We start from the raw sequence: 24,085 nt of genomic DNA, 5'->3' as shown, positions 1-24,085 counted from the left end.
AACAGTGATATCATAAAGAGTAGATCCTAAAATTCAAAAAATAAAGAAAAAGAGAGAAAAGAAAAAAGGGATTTAGAATATAACCTAAGCCGGAAGTCGGGCTGTAGCGCAGCAGGTTAAGCGCAGGTGGCGCAAAGCACAAGGACCGGCATAAGGATCCCGGTTCTAACCCCGGCTCCCCACCTGCAGGGGAGTCGCTTCACAGGCGGTGAAGCAGTTCTGCAGGTGTCTTTCTCTCCTCCTCTGTCTTCCCCTCCTCTCTCCATTTCTCTCAGTCCTATCCAACAACGACAACAATAACTACAAAAATAAAACAACAAGGGCAACAAAAGGGAATAAATAAATAAAATAAATATTAAAAAAAAAGACTATAACCTAAGCCTTTTATTTTACAGATTTAAGACATTTCAGTTATGGTGTCTGCTTAATATTAATACTATACCATTAGTTTTAATGGCTAGGATAAGAACCTAGGTTTAAAAATACTTGAATGAGTTATAAATGATATTTTAATTTTCTTTTTTTATAGGCAGAGTTCTACTGGCAAGTAAATTTTACTGAACTTGTAATTATATAGTAGGGAGGAAGAGAAGTTTGAGGGCACACAATTATACAAGACACGAACCTCATAAGAACTTAAAAGTGACATAATTGAGTCTTATGCAACTGCTAATTAGCTCTTATATTCATTACAGTAATAAGCCCAAATTCAGTTAACTACTTTTTAAAAAAATATTTATTCCCTTTTGTTGCCCTTGTTTTATTGTTGTAGTTATTATTGTTGTTATTAATGTCATCGTTGTTGGATAGGACAGAGAAATGGAGAGAGGAGGGGAAGACAGAGAAGGGGAGAGAAAGACAGACACCTGCAGACCTGCTTCACAGCATGTGAAGCGACTCCCCTGCAGGTGGGGAGCCGGGGGTTTCGAACCAGGATACTTATGCCAGTCCTTGCGCTTTGCACCACGTGTGCTTAACCTGCTGCACTACTGCCCGACTCCCAGTTAACTACTTTTTAAACCTCATTTAATCAGGTGTTTCTCTTTTTTGTGTTTATATATATATATATATATAAATGTATATATAAAATGGGGGGGATCTGAGCAGTACTCTTTGGAACATGCTGTACTGGGGACTGAATTTAGGACCCCATGCCTACAAGCCCAGAGCTCTAACCACTTAGCAATCTACCTAGTTGCTGTTTTGCTTACAAGTGTTACTGTCATAAAAATTACTTGAAGCAACCAATAGCACAGCTATATACAAGATACTGGGTACTGTACTGCAAACCCTAACCAAAGGACTTTTCAAAGTTAACCCAATTACCAAATAATGTGATGATAACATTAACTATCGATTGTCTTTTTGAACCCTAAGACAGCAGGAACCTCACATCTCCACTATAGAGCTTCTACTTCCCCCAGTCCTGGAACCCTTGGATAGGACCCACTATCCTGTATGCCTCTCCCAATCCATACCAAATAATATTGCATCTGCCGATCACAACCTAACCAACGCAACAATTGCCACCTCAACATGCTTCAGCTCAGACTGTGTCCAGAGACTACAGGTGTGGAATGACAACCCTTCAGCTTCATTACTCGGGTGAGACCTTTCCTTTCATAGTATACTCTAATTCCATCTCCGGTGGTTCACTTTCTAACAAAGTCCCAAAAGCTAGATATACACCAGTTTCTGTGAGAGAGAGCATATGTTCACACGTATCCGTAAACTACTGCAAAATATATACCTGAAAGAAGAAGTCACTAGAGTTTGCAGTGAGTACCCCCCTAACACTTCCTCTCCACTATTCCAAGCTTTGGGTCCATGATTGCTCAACAATTTGTTTGGCTTCGTATGTTAACTCTCTTTTCAGTCATCAGGTTCCAGATGTCATCAGGATGCCCGCCAGGCTTCCCTGGACTGAAGACCCCACCAATGTGTCCTGGAGCTCTGCTTCCCCAGAGACCCACCCTACTAGGGAAAGAGAGAGGCAGACTGGGAGTATGGACCAACCAGTCAACGCCCATGTTCAGCGGGGAAGCAATTACAGAAGCCAGACCTTCTACCTTCTGCAACCCACAATGACCCTGAGTCCATGCTCCCAGAGGAATAGAGAATGGGAAAGCTATCAGGGGAGGGGGTGGGATATGGAGATTGGGTGGTAGGAATTGTGTGGAGTTGTACCCCTCCTACCCTATGGTTTTGTTAATTAATCCTTTCTTAAATAAAAAAATAAATAAATAAAAATAAATAATTACTTGAAAGTATCAGCTATGGAAATCTGTTTATACATTTTAGGTTATATAATTAACTGAAAAGTTTTCTTTGAGAAAAGATGGGGAAAACTAGTCCAACCATAAAAACCAGGTATGTAAAGCTTGTAAAAAACTTGCTATATTGCTGAAAATTTTTTCTGAACCAAGCAAAGTATGGTTGTATATTGAAAACTCCCTGAGCAGCTGGAGAAAAAACACAACTGATTTTCACCCCTAGGTTCTCAGTTCAATACCCAGTGTTGCATATACTGGAGTGATGCTCTGACTCCTGTCTCTCTCTATTCTTCTCTCTGCCTCATGTAAACTTTCTTACTTAAATCTCTAGGAAAGATCATTTTAAGCATGAAATATATTTTTTAAAAAGTTATCTGAATAGGTCAAATTATATTGTTTTAAAATAAGAAAATCTGCACCCTTCTTCCTAAATGCTAGACTTTCAGAGCTCTAGATCCCACCTCAATAGCTGCAAGGAAAACTACCTGTAATTTGGCTGAGGGTTTCTGACAGGCTCCCTCTCATAAGTAACACAACACCAAAAGCAAGAGAATGCTGCTATCCTGTACTGTCACAGGCATTCTTATGTTCTTTCAGATACAAGGCTCTTGGATTACAATGTATCTACAGCAGACCAGTTTGAAAACAACTCAAAGCACTGAGCAAGAACAGCTGCATTCAAACTGCTGAAAGGTTATTATAAGGAAGTTATTAGTGAAAGAATGAGGAGCTGGACTCTCATTTTTCTACTTGCAGTAAGAAAGATCTTCCCAAAAAGTCACTGAAGAGGCCCTTGATAATATCTGACTATAAATGAGGAAGTCTGCATATCAGAATCAGAAGGAAAATTTTTCACAAACAAGGCTTCCATCTTTTTGCTTAATTTCCTTTGGCAAGTGGGATTCTGAGCTTTTCCTACATTTGAAATCTTAAATCATGGTAGGATGCTGATTCTTAAAGCTTCTGTGACAAAGGTTCTGGCAACCCTAACCAGGCCTTCTGCTTACTCATTCTCTTTCCACAGCATGATTTTGCTTCCCTTTTCTAAAGGAGGTATTGAGAGAAGCTGCGATTTCTTTGAAGAAAATGCATTTATAAATGCAATGGTTGGCAAATACTGAATGCAAACTGTATGCACATGGTGACCGACAGCTATTTTGTTGTCTTTTAACATAGCAAGAACACTCTCACCTTGAGGCTTCTTAATTTGATTTTCTGTGCTCAAGAAATTCTCTCAGCACACACTGTATTCACTTCTTTCAGGTGGCTTATATATCACCTGATTAGAGAGGTTTTCCTCACCACTCTATATAGAATAGCAATTCTTTTTCCTTATACTACCCACCCCACAAGTACTTGTCTCTTAACATACAGACTCGGTCAATGCTCTATTTCTAATTGCCTTGGATAAGGCCTTACAAAATGAGTGCTAATAAATATTTGTTAAATGAATAACTGTTTCTTTTTTTGCCTCTGGAACTTCATTGCTCTGGGCTGACTTTTCCAGCTGTGGGTGGGGTGGGACCTGGGGGAGAAGCAACAGATTACCCAAGCTTCTCCTGAAATGCTGGGTGTGGGTGGGTGGGGTTTGCAGGGAAGGGGACTGGGGCTCAAAGCTGGGTCATTCATGTGCATGACAAAGCAGGTATGCTTCCAGACTAACCCTAAATGAATGGCTGTTTTAGATATGTCTCTGATACAGAAAAACACTGGGAATTGAATAACTACTAAAGAAAGAATGAGGGTGGGGGTGACAGCATAATGGTTATGCAAACAAACTCTCATGCCTGAGGCTCCTAAGTCCCAGGTTCAATCCCCCACACCACTAGAAGCCAGAGCTGAGCAGTGCTCTGGTGTTTGTTTCTATGTGTGTGTCTCTCTCTCTGCATCTCTCTCAAAAATAAAAAAAATAATAATAAAAAATTTTTTTAAAAAAGTAGGAATGAGCTTAGTGTGTATTTTTCAAGTCACTTTTAATATATGTGAATGAGTTTATCTTTATTCACTTACTTGGATAGAGAAAGAACAAAAAGTGGGAAACAAGAGGAGGAGGGAGGAAGGGAGAGGAGGAAGACAGAGGCAGACCTGCAGCACTTGTGAAGCTTCCCCACTCCCCCTTGGCCCCACACAGGTGGGGACTGGAGGTTTGAATGTGGGTCTTTGCACATAGCAACATGCACTTAACAGAGTGTGCTACCACTCAACACCCCACACTTTCCTGAAACGGTTTACAGGACACTGTTGACACCAGTACACTTTTTTTTATCTTCCTTTGGTAAGTGTCTACACACCATTCCCACCACCAACCCAAACCACTGCGTGCTACCACTGTGTCCTGAGTACCTCCCCATGCCCCATTTTACAGTCTTTTGCTGCAACACATATAGTGTATATTACAGTATATATTTTTAAACCACTTGAATAACTGTTGGGCTACAACGAATTACCAAAGAATTTCAAACAGTATGTATGAATTAGTTGAAAGCCAGAATACCATCTGACTAGTGTGGCACAGAGGATCAAACCAGGAGTCTCAGGCATGTGAGTCTAGCACACACCCAATCAACTGAGTTATTTCAATGATTAGACAGTATTTCAAAGTAACTTTTGAAGCAATTACTTCTCTAAGATACTGTCACAGCTGCTCTATTTAAATATACCTGCATCAGTCTTAATTAAGCAAGAGTGAATCTAATCTGACAGCAGTTAGGCAGAGCTCTCTTGTGTGCCTGATTTTATGATTGATAAGTTTCTTATCCTTAATTAAAGAGATTTTTCTCCAGTAAGAGAGCTGAGTCATCCAATTTCTCATTATGGTCAGATAATTAACTATACCCTAATTCTAAATGGTAGGAGATTAAGAAACTTCAGAGGAAATGAAAGTATTTAAGTTTGATCACAAAAGAAATGTTTAATAACTTGAGAACATTAAGGTTCTGTTCTAGGAAGAATATGTTAAACTTATCTTCTAGATTTCAAACAATGCAATGTGCTTGATAAGTATCATATATCCCTTTTATTATGAAATCAGGCTATTCACTATCTCCCCTAACAGATATTTTGTAGACAGTGCTTACAGTCCAAGTTAGTTCAGATCACTGCTCAAATGAGCTTACAGGAGAAATGATATGCCACAGCTTTGTTGCTCTTGTGATGGAAGCAGATTCCAGCAGAACATGAAGAGTGATAAAAAGGGGGTTAGGCTTCAGGGCCAACTGGAGTAGCACAAGTTCAAACCTGGGCCACACTGAACTGAAGGAAGCTTCAGTGCTGTGGTCTCTCTCTGCCTCTAAGAAAGAAGAGGGGGAGAGGAAGATACGAAGAGGGAGAGTAGGGGAGAGGGAGAAATGTAAAGTAGCTTGTTCAAGGTCACATAGCTAATGGTGAAATTGGTTTCTGACCCCAAAAGATATGTTTGTTTGTTCATTTGTTTATTTATTACCAGAGCACTGCTCAACTCATCAACTTATGGTGATGTGAGGATTGAACCTGGGACTTTGGAGCCTAGGTATGAGTCTTGTCACATAACCATTACACTAGCTACCCCCAAAAAAGACACATTTAAATATCTATATTACTTTGCCTGCTATACATCTCTACTAGCAGATTAGGTCTGAAAGAACAGTTTTTAAAAATTTTATTTTGCATAGAGATACAGAAAAATTGAGAGGGAAGGAAGACAGAAAACCTTGCAACATTGTTTCCATTATTTGTGAAATGCTCCTGAAGGTGGGGGCTGGGAACTTGAACTCTGATCCTTGTGCACTGTAATGTGTGAGCTCAGACAAGTGTGCCACCACCTGGCCCTGACAGGTATAATTGTTCTAAATCATCCCATTCTCTCCTACACATCTCCTCTACAAATGTTCTTTAGTAGTTCACCCCTGCCAAGTGGCTCCAGGTAGCCTTACCTTCCATGCCCTAGCTAAGCCATCTAGAATTCATCTGCTTCACTGCAGATACTCTTCCTCTCTTTGCTTTTTTTTTTTTTTTTTGAGGGGTGGCAGTTGATGGTTTACACATGGGTACAATTTCTCATCTCCCCTTGATAGGTGTCTGCAAAACACTCTCACCTCCAATTTAGGTCCTTTTCCATCACTGCGTACCAGAAACTGAAACCCCCCCCATCCTCACCCCCCTTCCTCAGAGTCCTTTGCTTTGGTGCAATACATCAAACCAGCCCAAGTTTTACTTTGTATTTCCCTTTTCTGTTCTTATTTGGAGCCCACAAGTGAGATCATACTATATACATTCTTTGCTTTCCAGCTTATCTCACTTAACATGATTCCTTCAAGCTACATACAACTTTCTTAGCCAGTCATCTGTTGCTTCAAGTTTGAGCTAATACAAATTGTTCTGCTATGAACACAGGTATACACAGATCTCTTTGGATGGGTGTGCTTGTTTCCTGAGGATATATCCCCAGGAGAAGAGTTGCAGGGTCATATAGGGTAGGTCCATTTCTACCCTTCTGAGACTTCTCCTGACTTTTCCACAGGTTTGGACCAATTTAAATTCCCACCAGCAGTGGAGGAGGATTCCTTTGTCACCACAACCTGTCCAGCATTTGTTGTTACTATCCTTTCTGATGTATGACATTCTCATGAAGTGAGAAGGGGTGAAGTGGTATCTCACTGCTGTCTTTATTTGCATTTCTCTGATAGTTGGTGACTTTGAGCATTTTTTCATAACTGTTGGTCCCTTGGGTCTCTTTGATATGTCCAAATCCAATAGATATTCTGTCCAAATCTTCTCCCCACTTTTGGATGGAGTTGTTTGATTTTCTGTTGCTGAGTTTTGTGAGCTATTTATATTATTTTGGTTATTAACCTTTTGTCCAATGTATGGCATAAAAAGATCTCCCATTCTGTACAGTCTATTTGGGTGATGATTTCTTTCACTGTGCAGAAGCTTTTCAATTTGATGGTTTGTTTTTATTTTTGTTTCCCTTGTCAATAGACTAGAGTCACTGAAGACAACTTTAGAACTTAGATTGAATAGAGTTCTGCCAATGTTTTCCACTAAATATTGGAAGGTTTCTGGTTTAACATTCAAGTCCTTAATCCATTTGGAGTTTACTTTTGTGTGTGGTGAGATGAAGTGGTTCCTTTCATTCTTCTGCACATTTCAACCCAATTTTCCCAACACCATTTGTTGAAGAGAATCTCCTGCATTCGTTTAACATTTAGGCCCCCTTGTTAAAAATTTAATATCCATAGGTGTGATATGTCTCACATAACATGATGAAGCACAAGAGTTCTGAAAGTACAGTTGTCAAGCTATGGGGTCTGTTCTCCAGATAAGATATAGCTGACTAAAGTGGTAAAGACTTAAATTCCAAACTAAGACAATGTGAAAATATGGTATCAAATGTGAAATTTAAGACAATCCTTTTAAGTTAATGATCTGACAGAATTTATTTTTTCTTTTCCAGTTTTTCATTTCATCCTCCTCTACACATGGGCAAAAGCTCTTAGTGTTATTCTATGTTATTCCCACAATGAAACACATCCTTTCTTTCCTTTTTTGGAAAGAAGAAAGCAGGAACATAGTGCTCCAATAACACAAGTTACACTGCTAAGTTCTCCCATTTGTGGAAGTCTCAGGGTTTAACATATCCTTAAAACAACAAATTAAGTGTTGCCCTGGGAAAACTACCTTCCTTACCATGGTATCTCTCCTATCAATTAAGTATTCTTAAATAAATGTACCAAATTTAATATGGAGATTCTCCATTCTTCTTTTCATATAATATTTCCCCATCCCATGTTTAAAATGTGTTTTGCTGTACAATTAAATTTGCCTTTGTAAATAAAATTTCATCTTTTCCCTTATGTATGTGAACCTTTTACCAACTTATACTAGATGATAAAGGGAGAAAGTTAAAAACTGTCTTAAAGGAAAAGAATGCCAGCAACAGTTACATTTATTCAGAATGTCTACTTAAAGACAAATCACCTAGAGAAGATTACAGTTATTTTTACTATAGTACTTAGAAATTAAACAGCTAATGAAAAAGTTAACCACGATTGAATTTGTTTAATGAAAAGTAGTCTAGAAAAGAGTAATAATTGACAGAGAAACGTTCTATAGAAAGCATGTACAGAAGGACATGTTTTCATTTAGAACAGCATGCTTCCATTACAGCTAAGCAGTCAGAGGAGAATGTGACAGTGACACGCAGAACGTACCTTCTTTACAACTGTATTCAACACACACTGACAGAAGTCTATGCTCCTGCGTGATTTTTTTTTTTTTTTTTGGTTAGAAAAAGCCAACAACAGCAAGTAGCCAGAAATTACAATTATTATCAAAGAAAATATTGAGGAAATGAATTTGCTAGACTCATTATATTTTCAGACTTAGCTTAAAAATGAGTGATTATCTGCAATGAGATGGACAAGACAGGAAACTGTTAAAGTTTGTCAATCTTTTAAATGGCTTTTCCAAAAATAAAACTTAAACTTCTTTAAAAAGGGAGGAGTTCTGAACCTTTAGTATTTTAAACCTTTTTGCAAGCTGTATTTATACTGTTAAAAATTGAATCTTCAGAGCTTGCTGCAATAAGATGAATTTTTAGAAAGTAGTTGCAGTCACTAGTCCAAATTACCATATTTTTCTTTATTCAGAGGAAAGCTGGGTAGTATAACTAATGAAAAGCCAAATAAGAGATCCAAGAAGAAATTAACTTATAAGGCAACCAACTGCGTAGCTTATTCTTACCTTGGCTGTTTTTTTCACGGGTTGACATTTTTGCTGATTGAGACAAAAATGACATATCTTACAAAAATTGGGCATTTCTTAAATAATTATGGTAATGCAGTTCTTTTTTATAACTATCAATATATTATAAAATAAATCAATACTTTTATCAATTCACAAAGATGTAGCTGATATAGAAAAGATAAAATTTTAATAGTGTTTTTAATTTACCTTGGTTGATGATGACATCTTTATGCCTACAAAAAGAATTCAAATATTTATAATTTTATTTGGTTGACCACTAGAATCACCTCAGCAAAAAAAAAAAAAAAAAACTTTTAATGTCTAGGCCACAATATAGATAAATCTCAAGTAGTAAAATACATGCATCAGGATATTTTTAAGTTTCTTGCTGGTCTTTACTATTCTATATGGTTTTATAAGACACCAAATATTCCAAAGATCTAAACAGTGAAGCCACACAGGGAATTTATAAGTAGCACTCAAATATTATGGGATTATTGACATTTATTGTTTGAAGCGGGGAATTTTCCCTCCTTTTTATTAGTAGTTCAACAGTGCTCTATAAAATTATAAGGTTTCACAGGTAATTCACACCTATACATGGTATGTATAAGTCACAATAAAGTGGGGATTAGTTAAGAGAAAGCTAAGCGCAAATGGTGCGAAGTGCAAGGACCAGCATAAGGATCCCGGTTCAAGCCCCCGGCTCCCCACGTGCAGGGGAGTCGCTTCACAGGCGGTGAAGCAGGTCTGCAGGTGTCTATCTTTCTCTCCCCCTCTCTGCCTTCCCCTCCTCTCTCCATTTCTCTGTCCTATCCAACAACGAAGACATCAATAACTACAACAATAAAACAACAAGGGCAAAAACAAAGGGAAAATGAATAAATATTAAAAAAAAAAGAAAAAAATACACTTAGAAGAAAAATTAATATATTTTAAAAATAATTCAAGCAAGAATATAATTTCATATGCAAACATGAGTCACAGAAATACTCATTTTCAGATAAAAGTGAAACACAGTAATACTTACTTGTCTGTATTTTTTATAACTTTCGATATTAATTTTGAAGTTGAAACTGCCTTCAATAATTTATTACGACTATCATCTGAATTTTCCCATGAATTATGTGATTTTTCAGCTGTCAGTGGTCGTTTTATGCTGGAAGAAACATTAATTTTTTAGAAGAAAAAATTCTATCAGTATCAAATGACATATTGATGGCTTTAGTAGAACACAAAAGCAGCAGTTAACATTTCGTTAAAGCAAACCCATAGAAGAGAAGGAAGTATTAGTTGGAAAGTTTGCTAGGATGAGTAAAGGAGTTGAACAAGGTAATTTACAATATGTTTTAAAATTTTCATTATTATTCAGAAGATTCACTAACATCCACACACAAAAAAAGAAAACTCCAAACTCACAATACATATTACTTCATAGAAAAAACTCGCTCTCCTGTGCACAGAAAAAAAATACATTTGCTTACATTCCTAAGTAATAACATTTTTCATAATTTATGAAATTATGTGAATTTGTAAAAAACAAAAATATTTTAAGCCTTTACTTCTACTTTCATTATTTATGCATCTAATTAAACTATATATGGTACAAAGAACAATTTCTAAATAAATTGTTGGGAGTAAAAATTAAAATATATATATATTCCTTATATTCTATGGAGATAATTTTACCCACTATTAGAAGTTAACACAATTTAATTGAATGATGCAATATTTATGCTGATTCCATATATTTATAACTGAATTATTTAAAAAATAATAAATGCTTTTTTGGCTGCATTGTTAACTGTCCTCAAATCAAATGCAAGCAACAATGTAGTCCAAAGAGCCATTTAGAATGGCAAGCACATTTCCAGGATGTCTAAAGAAGCTAGAGGGAAGAAAAAAAGAAAAAAAGAAAAAAAAGGTCTGGGATAAAGAATATACCAATTCATATCAGAACCTAAAAGAGATTGGATATTTGAAAAGCTGCTTTTCATTACACACAATCCAGAATTGCATAATATTAATAAGCTAGATCCAAAAAAACTCCACATGAGAATTAAAGACTGTTTAGATAGCATAAGAATCTGCATAAGACACACACAAAGGCATCACACTTTTAAAATGTTCAACATGCTTCAATCGGTGAAGGGTGGCATGTTTCCCCAAATTTCCATTAGAGATCTGAGGCAAAGTCAAATTGGTCAAATAAAAATATATCATAAATCTCTAAGAAATGGCTGACATTTATTTGATTAAAGTCATAGGCAGTTTGGGGAATGGTTTAGTATTTTCCTAAGATACCCAAGCCGAAGTATGATGGTCAAGTACCTTGATACCTTTACTCAAAGAATGTGAATCAGCACTTCCAGAGCAGGCAGACTTCATTAAGTGGGTTTAAATATCTGATTACACAGCAGTTGTAGCCATGAATTCCCAGCATGCAGGTTTAAGTGCCCAATTTAGGCTCACACAGAATGTTTCTCTCTTCTCCCCCTTTCATAATCATCAAATATTACAGACACAGAGAGAAGCCCTCAAGCAAGCCTTTAGCACAGGAAAGACCAAGTAAAATGGATTCACTTCTCTACTCAAGCAAGAACTTATCCTCCCAAAGCCAAAACTGGAAATTGAGATGCAGTCACAGTGAAGAGTCATTGCTGAGAAGGGACCCTGGCAAGCTGAAAGTTGTAATGATGCCAAAATGTGGCAAGGATAATCACTCATGGCAATCTGCTATCCATGACTATCAATTAATGATCGTTTAAAAGAAATTTAAAATAGTTAATTATTTCATTATAAAATATTGCTTTGATTTTAAAGTTAGCTTTTGCATTCTTTTCATCAAATTGCTTTTAACTTGGCTCACCCCTCAACCCAGTTTTAACTGAGAAATTTTAACCTTAAAGTTTTCATTCTCAATGTGATTTGCTCAATTAGAGCAATAAATATGGGGTGGGGCACCAGAACATTCTCTTAGAATCCATGGATAGCCAACTTTTTTTCTCACAGAATTCAGGTATCATTACAACCATTCCCTAGCTCTGTGCTTGGGGACAGTTAAAACCTTTTGGTGGGAGTAGTATTCTTGCTTTCTGGAGTCTGTCTGTGTATTTGGTGAGGCTGTGAAGAGGGCTGGGGAGAAGGTGATGCTCGGATTTGTGGGCTGTGATCATTAGAATGAGATTCCTCTTTTTTTTCTCTCTGTCCTTGTAGTTTTTCTTTCTTTTTTTCTGTACCACTGTAAAATAAAGTATAACATGGGACAACATATATTTAAACAAATAAAAATAGAACAAATAATGGAGAAAGTAATTATAAGTCAATATCCTAAATCATTGCTAGTACAATTTACAGTTTTCATTTGATAAATACTTTGTTAGAAATTCTGCAAGCTATTAATATCTTCAGTGATAAATTTCTAAGAACTCTAAGGTAACATAACCAATGAAAATAGCTCCTTGTACCCAAAACAGCCTGTAATGCACTGTACATCTTGGGAGATTTTGGGGAAACAGAAGAGCTGTCAGCTGATTTCAATGTATGCAAACCAGAGCATGGGTGGCATTTCACCACTCCTGTGAGACACACTGGCTTGATGCTCACAGCACACTGCATGATCTTCCATGGGCACTGGGTTATTCTCTAATTACCACTTATCCTGTATACATTTGCTCCTACCAATTAAGTTTTTAATTTGCAAAGTCAACTGTGTTTTTCTCAAATCTGCTTATGCCAGTTACAGTGACTATTTTACTGATGTTTCCTAAATCCATAGAAAATTGACAAAATATTTATAAAGGAAAACTGTGATTTCTACAAAAACTAAGCTTCAATATTCTGAAAAAAATTACATGAAAATGAATGGTAATGTTAAGTTTTCTGGAAGTGGAACAGTTATAAAATGCTAAGAAAAAATACAAAATGGGTTATAATTCATATTTTCTTTTTTAAAAAAGTATTTACTTACTTATTTCAGATAGAGACAGAACTTGAGAGAGAAAGGCAAGGCAATACAGAAAGGGAGAGAGACAGAAAGACACCTGAAGCACAGCTACACTAATTATGAAGACTCCCTTCTGCAGGTGGGGACCAGGGACTTGAACCAAGGTCTTTGTATATGATAAAGTGTGGGCTTAACCAGATGCACCACCATCCAACTTCCTCTACTACACCCCCCCCCCTTTTTTTTTTTGCTATTGCTGGGGCTCTGGGCCTTCACAATGAATCCACTGCTCCCAATGGCCTTTTTTTCTTTTTCCTTTTTCCCTAATTTTTATTTGATACAACAGAGAGTAATTGAAAGAGGTGAGAAAGATAAAAAACAGAAAGAGGAAAAAAAAAGACATCTGCAGACCTGCTTCACTGCTTGTGAAGCATCCTCCCTTGCATGTGGAGAGCAGGTGCTCGAACTCGGGTCCATGTGCAAAGTAAAATGTGCTCAAATGGGTGCACCACCACCTGGCCCCCTATAATCCACATTATATTTTTTTAATTTAACCTTTAAAATTAAACCTATAAAAATTAGTTATGGGAAATACTTCATGCAGGTAGACAACAGTCTAGCTAAGATGCCTATTTAGAAGATGCTAGCATTTGGAAAAAACAAAAACAAACAAACAAACAACCCTCACAAAAGAATACAGTAAGCTGACAAAAGAATACATTAGAGTAGGGGGTCAGAGACTTCCCTGGACAGACAACCCCACCAATGTGTCCTGGAGCTCTGCTTCCCGAGAGCCCTTCCCCAATAGGGAAAGAGAGAGAGACAGGCTGGGAGTATGGATCGACCTGTCAATGCCCATGTTCAGCGTGGAAGCAATTACAGAAGCCAGACCTTCAACCTTCTACATCCCACAAGGACCCTGGGTCCATGCTCCCAGAGGGTTAAAGAATAGTAAAGCTATAAGGGGAGGGGAGGGGATACAGAGTTCTGGTGGTGGGAATTGTGTGAAGTTGTACCCCTCTTATCCTATAGTTTAGTCAATGTTTCCTTTTTATAAATAAAAATTAAAAAAAAAAAGAATAGGGGGTCAGGCAGTGGCCCACCCAATTAGGCACAGATTACCATGCACAAGGACTTCAGGCTTAAGCCCCTATTCCTCACCTGCAGGATGGTGTGTGTGTGTGGAGGGGTGTGTGTGTGTGTGTGTGTGTGGGTGTGTGTTCAAGAGTGGGGAAGCAGGAATGGAGGTGTCTTTCTCCTACTCTATCTCCTCTCACCTCTCAATTTCTCTCTGCTCTCTGTCCTATCAAATATGATAGAAAGAAAAGGAAAAAAAAGGAAAAAATGGCCACCATGAGCGGTGAATTCATAGTGCAGGTACAGAGCTCCAGCAATAACCCTGGTGACAATGAAAACAGAGAGAGAGAGAGAGAGAGAGAGAGAGAGAAGGAGAGGATATACTTAGTGTACTGTTTTGTTGTGTGAGAGACCCAGGTTCAATTCACCTCTAAATACACTGATCTGGAGCTTTTCATCTCTCTTAACCTTTGCCTCTCAAAATTAAAAAGAAAAAAAAACATCATAAAGAGAAAAAGAATGTATGTGAATATATTTTAAAGTAAAAGATTTAAGATATTTATGTTGAAGGCCAGGGATGTGGCTGAGAGGGAGAGCATGTATCCTCCATGTATGAGAACCTGAGGCTGTTTGCCTGGTACCCTCCTCCCCCCCAAATTAAGTAAGAAAGATACTTATGTATAAACTTTTATGATACGCTTTGACTCTTGATTACCAAATCACATGCCATTCTCAATCATAATGGAGGAAAGAGCTTACATTGCACAATTTGGATAATATCATAAAACAGGTGGAATCAAGGCTTAAATTCTAGGGTTGAAAAAATAAAAAAGGTATCAACTGTCTATACTTTGTAATCAAAGGATATTTTGCAATATGACTATAAAGTGCAATATATACAATCTAAGAATATTTTAAAACAAATATAAACAATACATAAAATTAACTAATAGCAATAATTATTAATAACATTAAAATATAATTCTGTTGGTAAGACTTCTCAATCTGATTCAGTTCTGCTATCTTTTTTATTCCAGGTTGATTCGTGACTTGTTCACTTTTTATAGTATTACTTAAAAAATACAGTTCTGGGAGTTGGGCGGTAGCACAGTGGGTTGAGCTCAGGTGGCACAAAGTGCAATGACCGGCATAAGGATTCTGGTTCGAGCCCCGAGTACCCCACCTGCAGGGGAGTCGCTTCACAGGCGGTGAAGCAAGTCTGCAGGTGTCTATCTTTCTCTCCCTCTCTCTGTCTTCCCCTCCTCTCTCCATTTCTCTCTGTCCTAGCCAACAACGACAACATCAATAACAACAATAACTACAACAATAAAACAACAGGGGCAACAAAAGAGAATAAATAAATATTTTTTTTAAATATAGTTCTGTGGGAGTCGGGCGGTAGCATAGCAGGTTAAGCATGGGTGGCGCAAAGTGCAAGGACTGGTGTGAGGATACCGGTTCAAGCCCCTGGTTCCCCACCTGCAGGGGAGTCCCTTCACAAGCGGTGAAGCAGGTCTGCAGGTATCTTTCTCTCCCCTCTGTCTTCCCCTCCTCTCTCCATTTCTCTCTGTCCTATCCAACAACAACATCAATAACAAAAACAATAATAACTACAACAATAAAACAAGAAGGGCAACAAAAGGTAATAAAGTAAGTATTTTAAAAAAATAAAATAAATAAAGTTCTATCTAAAATATGTCAGGCTAACTCTGAAATTTGAAATTGAGTTGGAAATTTCTTTTTCTTGCCAGTCTTCAAATTACTGAATGCATAGGCCACTAGTCTTATGTGGAACACTAGCAACAGAGATTTTCCTGGAGCTGGTAAGATAGCCCACCTGGGTAGATGCTTCCTTCGCTATGCATGTTACCTGGGTTCAAGCCTAGCCCTCCTGTAATGGGGAAAATTTTGCTGCTCTGGTGTTTTCCTTATCTGCCTGTTGCTTTATCTGTCTGAAAAAAAAAAGTTAGCCCACAGTGATAAAGTCCTGGTGACATCAACAGTAATAATGGGGGGGGGGGGGGGGTTGGTTTATTTAAAAGTAAAATAGAGTCCCTGCATAATGAATAGCAAACTTGACTAACCTTAGCTGAGTCACTGCTATGCATACAACTGAGCATTGTGCAGAACAATGGCATGTAAGCAAATAGAGTAGATTCAAACTATGACTGAAAATGAGGAAGTCTATTAAAGGCTGTATTTTTTACAGGCTATGTATTTTTCTACTGTGTTTCCTTATAATTTGTTCTTTTTGTTCTCCTGAAAAGTGGAAGGCAAGTAATAGTAAAATGTTCATGCTCTGGAGGAGAAAGTTTATATTCTGAAGACTGAATGTTAGAAGGGACTTCTACAAGGCCTAAAGATTGTGTCGTTCCTTTACCATTACTGTAGCCAACTGTTTGGTTAACATCTATAAATCCATACCGATGAATAATTCAGTCTCTGGCATTATTTTATTGAGGCAACCATTTTCCGTCAATACATTTAAAGTATTATTCTATTACTTAAGGTTTTTTCCTCAATCATTCTTTGAAGAAAATAGTTGTAAGATTATGTAGTTGATCTCTTCTGGTCTCTTCAAGTTCTACATGGAATAATTTGCTAGGAATTACACAAAAGCAGAAAAACCCTGTAAGCAGTTTTATTAGAGGAATAGCTTTAATTAACTAATGATGAAAATAATATATATAATCTAAATCTGAAATCCATTGCAACTTTTATACTGTAGAACTGCCACAACCCTCCTGCCCACTGTCCCTTAACACATACAAAGTACTGTTACTATTCTAAATTAAGCCTTAACTTTAAAATAATCATAGACAAAATTTTAAGAGTGCCTAAATTCTCAGTAATATAAATATATTAAAGACTGTATAAAATGCTGTCAAATGTATGTGCTTGGAAAATTAACTTGTATGATTACATAGTGCTATTTATCTTAGAAACAAATGCTTATTCCAAAGAAGCAAAACCACTTTTGCACTCTAGTAAGAATCAAAAGCTTCCTGACAGAACTTGATAGGTGTGATGAATGTCTCTACCTCATGAGTTAAATAATTTTTAAAAATGTTCATTTTAATTCCATACAGTTCTATTTCCAATTCTTTTTAAAAGTAGGCAGAGTTGCCACATTCAGATAATTTTGCAGTGTCAGCTTCCCCTCCTCCTCCCTTAAAATCAATACCTTTTAGCAGCAGATGAAAATGTTTCTTTTCTTGCAATTGAGACAGGGCTGGTATGACTTGGCTTTCTGTTTGCACTACTTCCATTTGTTATGCAGGACAGGGAAATAGCTTCCCGAAGGCCTGGCTGACCTAAAGTGGTTAAAAACAAAACAAACAAAACTTTCACTTAAACTTCAAGATGTTTCTCAAAGCTGGAAGCTATAGAGCTTGAGTGCAGTAGTGTTCATGTAGTATATGATGATGTTATGGTCCCCAGAAGTCACCTTGTCAAGAGTCCTTATCAAAGCCATGGCTGACTGCCACTGTGCAGCCAGACTGAATGGCCTGCACTTCACACATAGAGACTCAAAGTATAGCACAAATCCTCATGTCAACTCAAGGTTCTATCGAAATCCCATCAATTAGAAATCCAAGAAACCATAAATCTTGAATTTTAGAATGTTATTCCTTATAAATAAAGCCCAAGAATATAAAGTAACCTTTGTTTCCCCTTCATTCTTTCTCCACTTGTACAGTAAAAAATTAGAATAAATGTTATGATGGTATGGTCAGGAAGACTCACAGTCATATGATAAAACAGCCATATCTATTAATGGCAAGTTTATTTAAGAGATGTAGACAAATATATTCATATACAGTAAGGTACAATAATCCCCCAACTACACTAATATCAACGACCATCAGATCTAGTCTAACAAACGACTTCTTTCTTATCAGTTTTTTTTCCTTTTACTGTATGACAAAGAACTCATAAAATTCATCATCTTAACAACTTGAAAGTATACACTCCAGAGATATTTTGTATATTCACAGTGCTGTACAATTATCACCACTATTCAGTTCCACAATCATTATTCCAAACAGAAACCCTGGAGTGAATAGTGGTCACTCCCCTTCTCTCCTGCAAGTCCTGGTCAACCAACAATCTGGGCTGGCTCTCTAGAGCTTCCAATTCTGAACATTCCTCTTTGATGGGCTCATATAATACATTCTCTTATGTCTCTGCTTCTGCTTAGCAAAATGCTTTCAAGATTCATTCACATGATAGCATGTGTGAGTGTTTTTTTTTTTTTTAACTTCATGGCTGAATAACAGTCTATTTTATGAATACATAGTATTTTTGCTTATCCATTTATCTACTGATGAATATTCGGTTGTATCCACCTTTTCAACTTATTGTAAGTGATACTACCACGAACAGATTTTAATTTAAATACCATTTAAAAATATGTAATTAGAAAGCTGAGGGAGATATAAGGGTTATGTAAAAAGGACTCAGATGCCTGAGGCTCCAAAGTCCCAGGTTCAATCCCCTGCACCAGCATAAACCAAAGCTGAGTACTGTTGTGTCTCTCCCTCTCCTTCTCTTTCTCTCATTAAAACGAACTACATTTAAAAAAATAAACAAATAAAAAACTGCTGCATATTGTGACTACTGTCTATTTAACTTTCTGAGAAACTAAAACATAGGATGTATACCACTTCACAATATTACAAGAGCAAGACAGGAGGGTTCTAATTTCATTACAACTTTGCCACTTACTACCTTTACTTTTATTTAAATTTATTTTTTATTTGTGATTAATATTAGAAGACTATACGGTTACAATGTATACTTACACATCAAAGTTCTGTATCCCCACCATCCCAAAGATAACCACCAGAGTTCAAGTCTTAGCAACTGTCTGTTTACTTTTTTTCCTTCAAATTTATGTGTATCACATCTCTAGATTCCACATATGAGTGAAACCATTCGTTATCTTTACTTTTCGATTTTTAATTAGTCATACTGGTGGACTTCTTAAAAAATTATTTGTTGGGGCCAGAAAGTGGTGCACCCAGCTGAGCATACCTGTTACCATGTGCAAGGACCTGGGTTCAATCCCCTGATCCCTACCTGTGTGGTGAAGCAGGGATGCAGGTAGCTCTCTGTCTCCCCTCCCTTCTCAATTTCTCTGTCCTACCAAGTAAAAGAAAAAGAAAAAATAAAATATGTATTATTTCATGAGGACAAGAAAGTTGAACCAGAGCACCACTCTGGTTCATGCAATGTTGGGGCTTGAACTCAGGACCTCGTTTCGGAATCTAATACTTTTGTCACTACAGCACCTCCTGAGTTACCATCTCATTGGTATTGTTAGCTCATCTTGGTTCTGATTTGCATTCCCCTAAAGATGAGACAGACTATTTTACTGAGTTTGCTTGCAATTTGCGTATCTTCTTTGAAGAAATAAGTCTGCAAGTCCTTTGCTGGTTTTTGATAGGACACAATGTGAACTGTCATAATATTCTCTCTTAATTCTTATATTTCTGTACAGTTGGTGCTAATATCTCCACTTTCCTGATTTGGGCTGTTCATTAATTACTTAGTCACTCTAGCTATAGGTTTAAGTTTACTAATTTTTTTCCAAAAAAAAAACAACTTTTGGTTTTGTTGATTCTGTTACCTATCTCAAAATCTTCATTATTTCCTTCCTTCTACCAGTATTGTGTTTAGTTTCATTTTCTAGTTTCTTAAAGCTAAAATTAGATGACTGCTCTTCCTTTCTTCCTTATTTCCTTTCTTTTTTAAAATTTCTTTATTTATTGGATAGAGACAGCCAGAAATCAAAAGGATAGGGGGCTATAGAGAGGGAAAGAGACAGAGAGATACCTGCAGTACTGCCTCACCACTTGCAAAGTTTCCCTCCTGTAGGTAGAGAATGGGAGCTTAAACCCAGGTAATGTGTACTCAACCAAGTGTGCCACCATCCAGCCTCAGCTTTTTTTTTTTTTAATTTCTTTATTGGGGAATTAGTGTTTTACATTCGACAGTAAATAGAATCGTTTGTACATGCATAACATTTCCCCAGTTTTCCATATAACAATACAACCAGCTCTTTTCTTTTTTAATGTCGGCACTTACTGCTACAAATTCTTCTCTGAGCACTGCTTTTGCTGTATCAATAGACGTCTTTTAAATACCAATATTCATCACTAGATAAAACAGTTTACAACTGACTTCCCACTTTCTTTCAATATTGCAAACCTCAATTAAAAAAAAAAAGACCAATCACTCTAATAGGATAGCTATTATAAAAACAAAATATCCTACCAAAATGATAGTGTGACGGGATGGTAGAAAAACAGTTATGTATATGTAATAAAAATATTCTATAAAATGGCAGTTTCTATGGAAAAGTTTTAGTTGCTCCTCCAAAAGGTAAACATGGGATGACCACATGGTTCAATAATTCCACCTCTACATATACAGGACCTCCAAAAGAACTGAAAGCAAGGAATCAAGCAGCAGGTCTACACCACTGGATTAGAGTGGTAAATTTTATTGTGCATATTTTCTTTGGTTTAAATTTAAAATCTAGTTAAAGAAAAGTAAACACATCACCAGTTCAGTTCTTCAAATGGTTCCAAGACATTTTGTGGACTATTCATCTTCACGTGACAGATGGCAGTGTGTACCTGACAGTCTTCACCAGCCTTAGCAGGACTATTTACATCCTAGATAATCGGGCCAGTAAGCTGCGGCATTGTGACTACATTATCTAAAGTGCCTCTTTTAGTTGCAGCTATTACCACCATTTATAATGGTGTGTAACTTGATCTGGTGAGTTTCTGTTTTGTAACACTTATATGTATACCTATGTTTGTATGGGTCAGTGTGTTAGGTACACTGAAATCACTTAACATCTGTTTAACAAAATAAAGACATTTGCTACTACTGCCTCAAATTTCTCTTCTGGATGATGTTCAGTTTATTCTCCTTTCTTGTAGTGTCAGAGTGATCTTTCTGCTACATGCTTTGAATTTAATATGCCATCAATTGTAAGATGAATACCACTAGAAAGAACTGTTGTTTATGAGAACCTAATATATAATTAACTGTGAGATGCACTGATTTCAGAGACATAAAAATACAAGAAATGCAGGCATCACAGAATTAATGGATTACCTGTAAATCTGCCTGTCACTTCTCCATTTAAAATCCTTTAATGACTCTCCAGTGCCCTGAGGATAAAAGCTAAGTTTCTCAGCAAGGCATAAGAAAAGCATTCAGTGTGGCCCTACCTACTAGTCAAGGCTCATTTCTCAACACTCCCAGCCTCACGCTTCAAGTCTCAGTTTATTTTGAACTCCTAAGCTATGTACTTGCACCCTGAGCTTTTCTACTTGGTTGGTCCCCCTCTCCGGCACACAAGTTACCCCCACTGCCAAAATTAGCATGTATTCACCACCCATCTACCCATTACGCACTCACTCAGTCAGGAAGTATTACAGTCCTGGTCTTGTGTTTACAAAAGAGTACAGAGGTAGTCACTGGAACCACGGAGTTCAAAGTCTTGTGAACAGTGTCAGGGAAATACAAAGAATAGACACATAATTCTGTTAAGATGATTAGGGGCAGAGTTCAATTTTGGCTTCCTAGAAAAAACACAGAACAAAGACTTAAAAGGTAAGGGAGAGATAGTCAGGTAACAGGGAAGTGGTAAGATTCTGGGATCCTATCCCAGTGTGGGTAAAGAGAAAGAACTGAGAGTGTGTGTGTGTGTGTGTGTGTGTGTGTGTGTGTGTGTGTGTGTGTGTGTGTGTGTGTGCGCGCGCGCGCGCGCGCGTGCGTGCGTGTGTGTGTGTGTGTGTGTTGGAGGTGGGGGCACTGAGTGAAGCTCTTTGATGCGGTGTCTTTGATGCGGTGAGAATGCTGAGCAAGAGAGAACAGAGTCCAGATTGGAAAGGGGGAGAGGTAATGAAGGGCCAGACCATGGAAACTATCTGCAGAAGACAGAGACCAATAGAGGATTTTAAGCTGGGGGAAGGGTGGGGGGAAGTCTGCACACTATTTCCATCTTTGTGAAAGCCTGCTGGTGGCTCTGTGAAGAGCAGATGGCAGCACAAGATGGTGCAGATCCGAGACAGAGGAGCCAGGCAGCATGAATGGCATGAGGTGGCAGTTTTAACATTTAGGACTTAAAGACCGTATGTTCAGTTGAAAGACATTTTCTATTTATGAAATCTGAAGGACATACAAGCATAACAGTCCAGTCAGTACACAAGTAAGTCTGAAGTGCTGAAGTGCTGCTCTTTCCCTTTTTTCCTGACCAAAGCACTACTTGGCTTCAGCTATTGGTGATGCTGGCATGGAACCTAGGCTCTGCAGAATCAAATCCTGTGCGCTACCACTGAACTACCCCCTTAGTCCTGAATACAGGCAGACAAATTGGTGAATGGTTGGAGTAAGTGGCTGTTAATACCATGAAGGCAAAATGTGGAGCCTGTCTCCTGCAAGTTTTCATATCTACCCTAGGGACTCTTCTAGCACTCTTAGCACTTTTATTATCATTTATCAGTTTTATCAGGGGTCTACTGGGGGCAGTCTTTATTATTTCTTTATTTTTACACCTAAAACAGTGAAGTACACTGAAAAGAAAACAACTGCATGTGAGGGATGTAGAGTATATTAATTACAGGCATCCTCCCAAGGATGTTACATCCCGAGAGGGACTTCCTGTTATTACTCTAGTTTTGCTGATAAAGAAACTGAAGTCTACAGAGATGAATAACATGTTTAAGGTTAGCAGGTAAGCCAAGAGGAATGATTCTGCCTAGTGGAGAGAGACCTTCTCAACTGTGCTGGCACAACAGGCAAGAATTCATCAGTTTGGGGACAGGAAATTCTTTTTTTTTCTTTTGGGGGGGTGACAGGAAATTCTAAGCAGAGGGTAATGCAAGTTATCTAGGCCCCTGGATACTCACATAAACAGCAAGAAAAGATCAAATGAAGGTTTTCATGGTCAAGCCAATAGTTTAACTTAAGACAACTCTCCCTAGTGTGTGGATAAGAGTGAACTGATAACTCAAAGTAGAGACAGGAAGTTAAAAAAAGGCAGAGTCAGCAAACAGAGAAAAGAATTGTACATGAATTTTTAATTGAAAGGTATAAAATTTGAGCTGGGGAGTGAGAATAGTTCTGCAAAAGACTTCCACGCCTGAGGCCCTGAGATGCTAGGTTCAATCCCCAACACCACCATAAGTCAGAGCTGAGTAAGGCTATATTCTTCCAAATGTAGACAATAAGGAAATTAAAAGAAATGGACACAAAAACAATGTCTGTAGCCACACAAATTTTATAACAAGATTGCATCATTGGGGGGGGGGGTGTGCACGCACGTGCGCGTTTGCAAGCACGTTCATATATACATTCCGTTTCTCCAGGGCTTGGGTATTATTTACTTTGAGCTGCAACCCTTTCTAAGATTAGCTGATAAGACTGCACAGCAACAGTGACCTTTATACACCAAAGGTACAAAAGCAGTTCCATTCTGAGCAGCAACAGGGCTAAAGAGAGATTTAGGCCAAAAGTCTGTAAACCAAAAATACTAATTTAGTTTATTTACAGTGGAAACTATTTTAACACCAGGTTTAAAGGCAAATAATAATTTTTACATTGCATCAGGACAAGAATATAATCATCATGATGGCTTCTATTCCTTAATGACAGACAAAAGCACATGCCTTTTCACATACCTTGGCTTACTCCTAAATGCAATATACTCCTAAATGATATATAATGTTATATATTCAAATTATTGCTACACTTGCTAATTACTGCTACCTTCTTGCTACACTCATCCAGACTATTTTCCTCCTTACACCTCTTCTCCCAATCTCACCTTCTAATGTACAGCTTCTACACCTTCCTATTTGTATAGCTATCTGTTTCCCTCATTTGTCTAACAAATGTTTACTAAGGAATCTCCAGGCTAGCTAGATTTTAAAAAACTGCCTCATCTTCAAATATCTTATAATCCAGCAGTATTAACAAATTATATATGTAATACATGCATATATACCAGAAGAGACATTCAAATAAAATTTCAAAACAT

General features: G+C 37.5%; 1 protein-coding gene across 4 annotated transcripts in view; it reads right to left on the bottom strand.

The window, feature by feature from the left end:
• EML4 (EMAP like 4) overlaps nucleotides 1-24,085 on the bottom strand; it is a 136,961-nt gene that overhangs the window by 63,343 nt on the left and 49,533 nt on the right. Inside the window, exons 3-7 of one of the 4 annotated variants that reach the window (XM_016192857.2) lie at nucleotides 17,207-17,336; nucleotides 12,067-12,240; nucleotides 10,030-10,158; nucleotides 9,207-9,232; nucleotides 8,997-9,029 (exon numbers count right to left, since the gene is read on the bottom strand). In XM_016192857.2, the coding sequence (XP_016048343.1) occupies nucleotides 8,997-9,029; nucleotides 9,207-9,232; nucleotides 10,030-10,158; nucleotides 12,067-12,240; nucleotides 17,207-17,336 (492 nt within the window). The remainder of the gene's footprint in view (nucleotides 1-8,996; nucleotides 9,030-9,206; nucleotides 9,233-10,029; nucleotides 10,159-12,066; nucleotides 12,241-17,206; nucleotides 17,337-24,085) is intronic. The other 3 variants (XM_060186934.1, XM_060186935.1, XM_060186936.1) reach the window with 3 other exon arrangements.

Source organism: Erinaceus europaeus, chromosome 3 (genome assembly GCF_950295315.1).
Source record: "Erinaceus europaeus chromosome 3, mEriEur2.1, whole genome shotgun sequence".
Classification (NCBI taxonomy): domain Eukaryota; kingdom Metazoa; phylum Chordata; class Mammalia; order Eulipotyphla; family Erinaceidae; genus Erinaceus; species Erinaceus europaeus.
Note: the sequence above shows the minus strand (reverse complement) of the source record. Positions and strands in the feature narration are given on the sequence as shown.